The sequence below is a fragment of the Ambystoma mexicanum genome, chromosome 2p (assembly GCF_040938575.1).
Source record: "Ambystoma mexicanum isolate Mex_15411 chromosome 2p, UKY_AmexF1_1, whole genome shotgun sequence".
Taxonomy (NCBI): domain Eukaryota; kingdom Metazoa; phylum Chordata; class Amphibia; order Caudata; family Ambystomatidae; genus Ambystoma; species Ambystoma mexicanum.
This window is the reverse complement of record NC_090923.1, coordinates 1281865720-1281877819: the sequence shown is the minus strand read 5'-3', so window position 1 is coordinate 1281877819 and position 12100 is coordinate 1281865720. Positions and strand designations below refer to the sequence as shown.

The 12100-nt window shown below is 46.9% G+C and overlaps 1 protein-coding gene across 1 annotated transcript in view; it reads right to left on the bottom strand.

Moving 5' to 3' along the window:
- GSPT1 (G1 to S phase transition 1) overlaps positions 1-12100 on the bottom strand; it is a 647462-nt gene that overhangs the window by 589281 nt on the left and 46081 nt on the right. Inside the window, exon 2 of the mRNA XM_069645596.1 lies at positions 2982-3026. Coding sequence (XP_069501697.1) covers positions 2982-3026 — 45 coding nt within the window. The remainder of the gene's footprint in view (positions 1-2981; positions 3027-12100) is intronic.

The following is a 12100-nucleotide window of genomic DNA, read 5'->3' as shown; positions in this document are numbered from 1 at the left end:
AAAGGGAAGGAGAAATTCTTCTCTTAATAGAAGCCAGGAGCGGAATAGACTGGCTAACAGGGGCTTTTTCTTTAATAACTTTTTCTACAAAGTCTATGTCAGGAAGAGTTTCCCCTGTGTCTATCTCAAAATGCGCTGTTGCCTTGCGCAATAGTGCATTGAGTGAAGGTTGGTCATCTATGGGAGAGGAGTTCCCAATATTTGAATCCTTGAGAGAAGGGTGAAAGGCATCAGGGTCTGAGTGCACTGATGGGGATTGCCAAGGCTGCACTGACGGGGATTGCCAGGGCTGCGAGGTAGCTGTATCTTCTTCAAAAGCTCCTGCAGTAGTGTAAATATCTTCTTCAAACCCCTCTTCCTCATGTTCTTCCTCTCCACCCAAACACTCCTCATCTTCCTGTAGGTATTGCTGCTCCTCAGTGAGGTTATATACATCTGTGGAAGGGGGAAACAGCCTAGGAATCTTGACTCTGGGGTCATCCTGGGGCCATTCTCTTTGTCTTTTGTGAGTGGGTGGGTCTTGGCTTCCCAGAAACCTTTCCATTTTCTCCATACAAGAAATGAGTCTTTCAAGGGTCTCATGGGGTACCCCTGAATAGTCTAGAGGGGGGAAATCAGTGTTTTCACCTTCAAACCGCTTAGAACGCTCCCACAACGTCGAGGAGAGGTTTCCGTCTCCCTCTGAAAAGCCCTCCGGTAGTTCAGAAGTGCCCTTAGATGAAAGGGGCTGTTCCTGGCTACTTTTGTGCTTTTTCGGCGCAGTATTCGACGTTTGTTTCGTCGTCCGCGTACGTTTGTCTTCGGAGACAATTCTGCTAGGCTCTCGACAACGAGTTTGTCAGTCGAGGGCTCTGGTGTCGACGTTGCCTGCGTTGCGCGTTGTTCCTCGACGGCCGCTCTATGGAGCGTTACGTCGGATGATTTTGAGGTAGCGCCCGTGTTTGATGAAAGCCCAATCGCTGGTCGCGGCTGCGTTTGCGGGTGGGGCTTGAGACCTTTACGGTCTGAGGTAGACGCCGGAGTGCCCTGCGTCCCCTTCGGCGCTGATGGATCCTTCGTCCTCGACGAAGAAGAGCCGTGGGTTGTGTGTTTAGTTTTATGGGGTCTATGTGCGTCCTTGTCGCCGGGGTGTTCATCCCCATAAGCAGGGCGTGAGCCGAGCCCGTCAGGGCCGGGGACGGACGTCGAGGAGCGCGAGCGCTCCTTCTGAGGGTTCATGACTTCCGTGACGGACGTCGAGTTATCACCCTCCTCGTCACTTTCTGTAACAGCGGCGGCGGGTGAGGAAACTGACTTCGACATAGCGTAGTCCGCCCACCTCTTAACCTTTCGTTCTTTGAGCGTTCTTGGTTTCAAGAGCTTGCAGGCCGCGCAGCTGTCCTCTTTATGATCGAGGGGCAAGCAACGATTACAGAGCTTGTGTTTATCCTTCCAAGTGTATTTGCCCCTACAGCGTGGGCAAAACTTAAAAGGTGTCCTCTCCATAGCTGAGGCAATAATAGCTGGTGATAACAACCCCAAGGGAAAGATAGGGGAGAAAGAAAGACATTCTCAAAGAGAAGATAAAAGTTCGAACCCCCACTCTCCCTACTGTATGTTGGCCGTCGAGGCCAGGCCACGTGTTCGGCAGCGCCGAAGGATCTCCTCGCCTCATCCCCTTCGTCGAAAACCTGTTCGGCGGAGAAATAGCTTCACAGCTAACGTCGAGGGGAGGGATCGTTAACAATATAATAAGTATAATAAAGGACCGAGGTCCGTGGCAAGTATTAGCAATGTCTCTCTAGGAGCTCCGCGAAAGGCGACCAGAAACTGGGCGGAAAAAAACAATCTGAAGGACCTCGACGCGTGAGGGATTGTGGGTACAACGCACGTCACTATAGGGATAGTGTTACAGACACGCCTTGTCGACGTCCACTTTTCGACTACGAAAACAAAATGCAATACTCCGCAGTGACCACTGGATGTCGGACCTATGCACAGCATGTGATTCTAAGCAGATTAACAAACATCAGAAATATAAATATATATATATATATATATATATATATACACACAAACATACACACACACGGGATACATTACTCACCGTAATCATATTTCTGATGCTTGTATCTGCTTAGATTCACATGCTGTGCATAGGCCGACATCTAGTGGAAGCTGCGCAGTATTAGTTTGTTTTTCGAAACTCGAAAATGGGCGTCGACACAGGGCGTGCCAGTAATACTATATATTAGGGTAAGGGTGTGTTGGCACTGCTGTTTGTGTGATCGCAGCACATCAAAGAGCGCCAGTGCTTTTCCATCTCAATCCCACCAAGCCCTCCCAACCCCCCCTCTTTTCCTTTCCAGATCCGCCAGAGAGCATGGAGACCATGAAAATGGCAGCGATGCATGGTATAAATCCAAATAGGATGCAAGTCTCAAATTACTTAATCTCATTTTCACCTCAACCATACACAAGCCACTGTAAATCAACATGTTTCTACTATACTGCATTTAAGCTTAAGAGGCATTATTGTTTACGATTCCTATTCATGCATTACCTATAAATACAAGATAAAAATATGGATGGCTTTTATTCACGTATTGGTGCTGTAATATTATTCATACTGTACCTAATGGTGATCATGTGACAATATATAGGGAGAAATTCAGCCGCTTCTACTTTCTTGCAGGATCAGATGGTTATGATAAATATTACACATGTTCATTATGTTATAGTGATGCAGTTTGTGATCCATAGAAAGACATTTTAACAAATGTACAATTAAAGTCCCCAAGATTTTCCTAAAACAAATTTGAGGTCTCCCCCTGAACAAGCTGTAATGTCAAACCTCCACTGATGCTAGTAGTACTTACCCAAGGTTTTTGTTAAAAGCTGTGCAGAGATTGGCTGAATCATACAAAAAGATCTCACTAAAAGTATAACATGAAATATAAAAAAAATGTATGGAATCTAGAATATACTCAAATTTCACAAACCTTCACAAGACACGGGTTCTTCTTGTGGCGTCTCAGCAGGTGTACCTGTAAAACAAATCTTAAATGTTAAAAACAGGAAGTAATAAACCCAAAAGTTAGAATACAAGTCTACCCTATGAAATAGTCCATCTACATTAACAATTGGAAAATGCTGCTATTTTAATACCGATGGGGAAGCTCTCAATCCTTGCCTCCATCTGGTTTGTTTACACTTATGGAAATCAGAATTTCTGCTTAACGTATACAATTATTCTAAATAAATAAGTGTGCATCATTATTCCCTTGCATTAACATTCATGTTATCTCAAAACATTTAGCTTTACATTTTTTGATAGGGAGTACTCAAAGAAGCGTACCGTTTTAGTTTAATGTGTCAAGATCAAGAAGAATTATCAGCGACCCACATGATTTAGGGAGGGGGCTGGAGATCATCACAGAGGGCTGAGCTGCGAGACGTGGGGTGGCGGGGGTGATTCCACGTATCTTGCGGTGCGGGGCAGACAGTGACTTAGTCGCTGGACACCCAGCTACCCACTCCAGACAACAACAAAAAAGGCCACCATGCACGAGGCGATGGTTTGGGAGCCGTGCTGAATCCAGGGCTCCAACCCAGACCACAAGGCAGAGAAAGGGGTGCACCTAGTGAGTGATTCCCTTCCCCAACATGTGGCGGGCCACAGAAGCTTTCGTTCATGTTGGTGAAGAGACAAGGTTTTGGATCCCTAAAGTCCATGAAGAGGACAAGGTACTGTGGGAGCCAGACAGATCTATGCAGCTACAGCAATTTGATGCGCTCAAGAGAGGTCAGGGCACAGGAAGACAACCGGGGATTGTGAAATTCAGGTTGATTCCAGCTCCTACGGTGGAAGGAGACAAACGGTGGCAGGAGCGTGTGGTGGAGCTGGAGTCGGTACAAGAAGAACCGACGAGGAGAGGGACCCATAAGTGCCCTCGTGGGCCTTACCTAAAGGAATAATTCAAGGCACTTTCAGCGTAAGGTACAGGAATGATTCAAGGGGCGCATGCGTTTCAAGAGTATTTGGACAGTGAGATCCAACGCTGCCGTGGCTGGAATCAGGGAACTATAGAAAAGCTTGAGAATCGCCCCTGCAGAGAGGTGTGAAGGGGCCCCAGTGGGAGAGAGAACCCAGCTTTCCCCAATGTCAAGGGACAAAGGGAAGACAACCTCCACGCAGACCAAATCACAGCATCACCCAGCAGAGGGGGACTGTGTTGGTGGCAGCGGACAACCACTGCAGAAACCCTGTCAAAGGAAGAGAAGACGGCAGAGAAACATAAGGACGAGCACACAGAACAAATGGCAGTGAACAAGGAGGAGCTGATCCAATTCCTTCAGGACTTTCAGGAAAAGAACACTGGTCATTGCACAACCAATTTACTTCGCTGAAGGAGAAACTAAAATAATCTATGAAAGATGAAGGAAGAGATATTGAAGCACGTATAGACAAGAACGAGAGGGCCTTACAGGAAGTGGCTGCAGATCACCAAACAAAATGATGACCTCATGGAACAACTGAAGACTCTCCCAAAACCTGGCACTTCAATGTGAAGACCTAGTCAATAGATTGAGATGGTTCAACATTCGTCTCAAAGGACTGACTTCAAAGACGCAGTGCAGCATTGTTTTGGAGACTTAAGAGGCATATCTCCAGCGGAAATCACCATGGATAAAATACACTGAGTAGTTCTCCTAAGAACGGAACCTGGCTCGCGACCAAGATATGCGTTGGTGGCTTTTGCCTCATATGGACAAAAAGAAAATATCCGGAGGGCTGCTCGCTTGGGCGGTCCTTTGACGATCGAAGGGGCGAAGGTATAACTTTAGCAAGACATTGCACAATCAACCCTACAAAAGCGGATGATCATGGGACCTGCACCAAAGGCCTTAAATCAAAGTAAATTCAGTACAAATGGATGTTCCCTTTCGGTCTCCTCTTTACACAGGAAGGCAAACAGCAACCTATCACTACTTGTGATGAAGGCCTGAGAAGTATTCGGATCAGAGACAAAGGTACAGAGGGTTTGAACCCTTGTCTTCTACCCCTACCGGCCAGAAAGCAAACATGGGAATGGTCAACAGTGCCGCAAAGGAAGAGAAGAACGTCCATGTAGACTCTTGGGTGACCTGCCTTAGGAACTGAACACAGCAGAGGGCAGAATTCTTAATGAGGGAGTCCAATCCCTTACTTTGTAAAGCACGGAGTGATATTACGAGAAACAGATGTTCGAGGCGCGGGGCTGATCCGGGAGGGTGAGTAGAAGCTATACAAGGGTAGGAGGAACGCGATACTCATTGTTATTGGGAAAGGTCTGAGGCCCGGAGTGAGACTTCAAGGACTTTGGTGCACACTGGAATTGTGAGTGTGGTCTTAGTACCGCCGAAAGTTTAGATGTCAGGGTCTGGTTTCAGGTCATGGCCATTGACTCAATGCCTTTGGAGTCGCTAGGAACATTTGTCTGACCCAGGTAGTTCTGTTGCGTTTGGCGTGCGAGGGCGGGGTAGGAGGAAGAGAGTTGGGCTGGGATGAATCCAGAGGAAGAGGATGAGGTACTCTATTGGAAGGGAATAGAGGGTGGAGCGGGAACGCATACAACCCAGGAGGTGGGGAAAGGAGGAAACAAAAGGATGTGGGATAGGAATTGCGAAACTATACAGGCAATCTATTCAAATTATTGAGATATTAGGAGATTAAATTCCCCCCGTAAAGAGGGAGAAGGTGGAACTGTATCTCAGGAGAGAGAAGCTGGATATTGTGGAAATGCAGGAAAGGACATTTAAAATGAAAAAAAAAATAAAAATCGACAAAGGATTACATTGCAGTCGTATCCCCAAATCTTCCAAGCCAATGCCCTAGACAAAACTATACCGATAGCATTTAGGGACTCACCAAGTGTGAACATTTTAGGGACACCAGAGGATAGGGGTAAGGGGGCGGGGGGGGATTGGGTAGATTCCCGTTTGTTAGGGCACGATTAGGAAACTACACACGCACCATTGCATCAGTTTATGCCCCAAACGTAGGACAGGATGGTTTCCCTTTTGGTAAAGGTGACCGCCATGGAACTGGGATCCATCGCGTTGTCGGATCACACTCCAATTATTGTCACAACAGATTTATCAGCGAACCGAAACAGGCTTTAGAAACGGGCATGCACAAAAAAAATGCTGAAGTGTGATGCATTGTCAAATTTTATATGCAAAAAGATAAAGGTATTCTAAGCACCTGGAGACTGCCCTTGGGTGGTAGCAGTGCACGGTATAAATCGACAATATTCTTTTGTGAGACTGCTACTTCGAGGGTTACCACAGAACTGGTTTGGGATGTATTTTAAGATGCACTTAAAGCAATGGTTAGGGGAGACGACATTGCAATGAAAGCACCAAGAGAAACAAATGGGACAGATGAAACGGGACTTGGAGGAACAACTGAAAGGAGTCCTGCAGTCCTCTCCATCGCACAAGACACAACTAAGGACGTACAGAAGATTAAGAGGACAACTTGAAATGTTACGCACTAGGACGGTAGAAAAAGCTATTATATATGCAACAGCGATTTTATTTAAAAGCCAATAAAGCAGACTGCCTGCTGGCTAGACCACTTAGGGAACGTTTAGCAGCAGCAAATATTAAAGATTAAAAACTGAGGGGGAGAGTATGTGAGGGGGGGGGACACGATGATGGGTGCATTTTCAGATTACTACTCCATGTTTTACTCCTGTGATCTTCCTCTTGAGGCCCTGCAGATAGCGTTCTAGAACTCTGCTTCACTTCACAAGATTTCACTTATGGAAAAGGAACATCTTGAAAGGTACATTTCTGTATGGGTTCTGGGGACATGAGGCCGCTGGAAACTACATTTCCCCATGATACCCAGCGGCAGCATGCATCAAATACGTGGGCTTTTAAGACCACCTCCCCTCCCGTGTCCTCACATTCTCAGTTCAGCCGCACGGCAACTACCTTGAATTATGCCAATGTGAATTGGACCTTGAACCTACACACAAATTACAATGCCATCAAATTGTTCTACATGATCCAATGCCCATGTTAAAAGCTATACATAGGGATGACCAAGAGAACAATATCTACATCATCTGTGAACATCAGTCTCGGATCCGCAACGCTACACCAGCCACCTTTGTACAGCACTATATTGCCCAAAGCCATTCAGACCATGACCTCAAATGGATGGTGATGGACCATGTCATCCCAGACCTGAGGAATTCTAATTCAGTCACTTGTTTATTCAGGCTTGAGCAACAATGGATCTTCAGGCTCAAACCCCATGAGACAAGTTCAAATCAGGAGATCCACTGGACGTCCCTCACTTGATATATGTACCACTTTCTATTGCAGTTCTCTGCATTTAGCATATGTGCAGTCACCACCAGAAATGTGGTTAACCTTTGGAACAGTTTTACAACGGTAGCGGGCGCCCCTCTCTCGAAAGAACAGACTTGATAACCTGTTCAGTGGTTATTAACCACTTGAGAGTTCGCAGCCACTGCTTTTACTCACTGTGCCTTTCACAGTGGCTGCGAACTCTCAAGTGGTTAATAACCACTAAACAGGTTATCATGTCTGTTCTTGCGAGAGAGGGGCGCCCGCTACCTTTGTAAAACTATTTTTTAAGGAACCTGGGATTGGTAACCCTAGGTCTCCTGGGGGCAACCAGACGTGGTCTCCCTCTCACTGTGCTTAGAGAGGCATCAGCTTCACCTCACTGATGATCCCCAACAAGGGTGAAACACGTGTATGGGGTTGCTGGTGGTACTCTCGTTCAGATTGGAATTGCCATTGTATTTCGGTGCTGGACTGCCCCTGGGCAGGACAAAGACTGATATGCAAATGGATATTTCCCATCTGTGAAAGGCACAGTGAGTAAAAGCAGTGGCTGCGAACTCTCAAGTGGTTAATAACCACTGAACAGGTTATCATGTCTGTTCTTGCGAGAGAGGGGCGCCCGCTACCTTTGTAAAACAACCTTTGGAACAGGTTGTGAACACAAACAGTGGCTTCAACCAATTGATCTCTTAGAATTGGCCGGGTTCCGAGACAGGTGGTAGCCTGCAGGTGGGTGTAGGATACACTAAGGAAAACATCCAATCACATTCTACGTAGAAAATCTTTGGACTAAGCATTCATGGTTCCAAGCATTCGGTAGCCACTGACCAATTAACCTGAACACTAAAAGGAGCTTAACAAGTTGCTTGGCCACATGCCGTCAGTACTGAGCGATGAGGTTTGGCAGCATATTATTTCTCTTTTGATAGGCTTTACAAAGTCGCTGCTAAAACAATGTGTTGCAAGGGAGGACTGAAGTCGGAGTCTAGACTTGTTAAGTGTACTAGCAACCAAAATCAGGTTAATGAAAAGTGATAACGCATCTATTTCAGTGTACTCTGAACAAGCCAACATCTGTAATGTACTCTCATCGGTCACCTCGAAAGTAATGGTTTTATAAATAATAAAGATAGGTGAGTTTAGCGCTGTGCAGTAACACCAGACAAACAAAAAATGTTCCTTGACTAGGTATACCTGGTTACAATCATCAGCTACAGCTATGCCTGAATGGACCACGCTCCCCAAATCAGGAACTACAAAACTTGACCCACGCCGAGTGTATGGCACTTGGGCGCGCAACGACAGCACATGGGCTTGTGCGAGAGGATTCGACCTGAGCAGACGCACCGGCAAGAGCTCCAGCCAAGGGGATTAGCGCGAGGGGCCACGCCCCAAGGAAGCACCATTCCGGCCCCTCGCCAGCATAAGATAAGTACCGCTACTGATAAAGGGGAAAAGCAAACCTCAGAAAACTACACACCGCATCAGGGAATCAGCGCTACAGCTAAGGGGAAAACAGAGCACCTGAGAAGCATGCGCCGCAGCAAGGGATATGCGCAGGGGGGGGGGCACATCCCATGCCGACCACCCCCCCCTGGCCCAGAGAAAAGCTAAGTGCACCGCGCATGTTGTGCCTTGCAGCAACGACCTTGTACAATGTGTAGAACGCCCGTAGGCACCCATAGAAACAGTCCCTAGCTCAGCAAGCGTGTCCTACATGCAAATAGCCACATGCAGTCACTATATGAGCTGCATACTATCAGCCACGCGCGGCGCACTAGAACTGCAGCACGCTTAGCCACAGTCATTTAGCCACATGCAGCAAACTATAACTGCTGCACGTTCCAGCCACATACGTTCAGCCTCAGCCACGTGAGGCAAACTGCATTTGCTGCACGTTTAAGCCACTTGTGGCTAGAGCAGCCCGCATGTGAATTAACACGAGCATTGTGCAAGCTAGAAACAGGAGTCCTCAGAAGTTTGCTAAGGCTTATGTTGCATGAACCCGTATTAATCCCTGGGGGGAGTGGGGGGGTGTCATCAGTCATAGCTACATGCACAGCTGTATGTCTTGTGAGCCACGTGTGGTCTCCACGCAAATCACCAATATCAACTCTCTTTACATGTAGTCTCCACGCAAATCACTAATATCAGCTCTCTTTACAGCATTTGAACTGCTCTGGACACCGGCGGACCTGGGAGTGTGCAGGCAGGAGGCCTTTCTGGTTATCTTGCATTGTTGAATGCAGTGATTTTGTTTAATGCAGTGGGGAATGTGTATATTAACATTGTACATTTTCTAAGTTACCCATCCATTATTCACTCCTAACCCTCTTTCCAGTTATCCTCATAACCCGTACATATCCAACCATCGTGTCCCTAACCCCCTTTTCCATGTTGAGGTTGCAGAGGCCTGTGCAAGTCCAATCCTGCCGGCACCAAGACCACAGTGGGGGTGGTTGGTTCGTGCCACTTCTGCACGTGGAGGCTTGAAGCCCGACACAAAGGGGCAGTCTTTACAGTGGTAGTTGGTTCGGTCTCGCAGTGCCCGTGAGTGATAGTTGCTGGTTGGTGGGGCAGTTAACAGTTCTGCGAGAAAAATAACAATCCCGATCTAATTTACAATGCTGTTAACCTTGGGAGTAGCGTTTGTTTTAAAGGAACAGTGAAACCTATCCACATTTCAGGCTTCTTGGGGTTATCAGAAGGATACACCCGAAGATTAACCAGGTTGCCGTGGTAGTTTTTGCCAAAATTAATGATTCACAATGTTTTATGCAATTAATTTGATCAAAATCACTAAGTGCCTATTTTTGCGACAAAACGTTTCAACTGGGGAATTGATATAATCAATCTTGAAATAGTCTGTTTCGTGACAGCCAACCCTAGTCGGTTACCAGCGAAGCCTACAAACAGCTGGTCATCCTGCTGGATTTTTGCCATCTTTGATGTAAACATTAAAAAAGCCCTTTTGGAGTCTACATGGTGTAGTCTCTCCTTAAAAGGTCTTGGGAGGATAGCTCAGGGGCAACATGCTCGCCTTGGAAGCAAAGCGACACGCAGCAACACAGGTTCGATCCCCGGGTCTGCGCTTAGAAACCTCTGGGTATTAAGCATGTTATAAATAACCTATCATATCATGAGGTGGTTGGTAGGTAATACTATTTTCTGTGCTGAATGGAATTCAGACACTATTTTGGCGTACCCTCAACACCACTGTCTTTGAAGAAGGTTGTGAAAGGCGGTTTGGCCAAAAATGCTTGCAGTTCACTCACCCTGAAGGCAGATGTTATCGCAGTCAAGAAGACTGTTTTAAGAGATCGCATTCTGAGAGAGTGAAGGTTCAAAGGGCGTTCAAATCAGATATCTTAATTGCAGATTTAGGTCCCACACCGGTACAATTAAAAGGGACCGAAGATTTGCCAATCCCTTCAAAAATTGAACAACAATTGGGATCTCGAAATAAGAGCCTTCATCCGGTGAACGACAAAGCAGAAAGCGCCGTCAAATATTTTACGGTGGAGACTTGGAGCCAAGTTTGGCTAAATTGAGTAGGAATGACAAGGCAGCAGTAGGAGTGTTCAAAGTGAAAAGATCACAATTGCTTTCCCTACACCAGCTAAAAAAATGTGTTCCAACGGCAGGGGTACAGGGATTTTGTTGCTGGCCTTCTGGCCGAACACAGCACCTCCATCACATCTTCCAGAAGGTCCCAATCTTTGTATCGTACCCTTTCAAAAAGCAGTAGTGAAGATTCAGGGTACTGATTTCTGGAAGGAGACGCCCCCTCATGCAAGAGCAAGTCCTCTCTTTGGAGAGGACTAATAAGAGGTCAGATGGCCATCTCCAGAAGGGCTGGGTACCATGTTCTCCTGGCCCAGTCCGGAACAATGAGGATCATGAATTTGCCCAACTTCCTCAACCTTTTGATGACATGAGGAATGACGGGAACTGGCGGAAATGCATACAGAAGTGAAGATTCCCAGTCCACCACCAACGCATCCCCTACAGCTCATCTTTCAGGGAATTCCCTGGAGCAGAAAAGATTGCACTTCCTGTTGACACTAGTTGAGAGCAGATCCACCCGAGGGGTTTCCCAAAGATCTCCAGAAGGCCTTCCTAAGTCAACTCTCACTCGTGGGAGATTGTGCTCTGCCTACTCAGAGCGTCCACCGCTGTTTTCTTCTCCAGCTAGATGAGCCAACAGAAGGGAGATTCCTTCTCTTAGTGACCAGAACCAGAGCTGCAACGACTATGCACAGAGGTCTTGAACACCACCTCTCATTTTGAGGTAATGCACGGCCACCGTGTTGACCGGCATTATCAGGACATTTTCCCCCGTACCAAGGGCAGGAAGGCTGTCAGCGCTAGTGTGATTGCCCTCAGCTCTAATAGGTGGATGTTAAGTCTGGAGACCAATGTCTGACTGAAAGTTCTTTCATGTGAGCTCTGCATCCTGCAAGGGAGGAGTCTGTCTAGATTATCAACTCTGGCCATGATTGCCAAAAATGATCTCATTATATTCTCTCGGCAAGGCCCACCACAGGAGATCCTGTGCGACCTTGTTCGGGACCTGAAGTGCGTCCGTAATTCTGCCGGAAAATGGAGACCACTGGGATCTGAGAGCCCACTGAAAGGATCTCATTCTCAGACAGGCTTGCAGAACCAGAAAAATGCAGGCTGCAATGAGGCCGAGCAACCTTAGGAAAATAAAGGCCGTAAGATGTTGGGCACTTGACATTTTAGGACCATC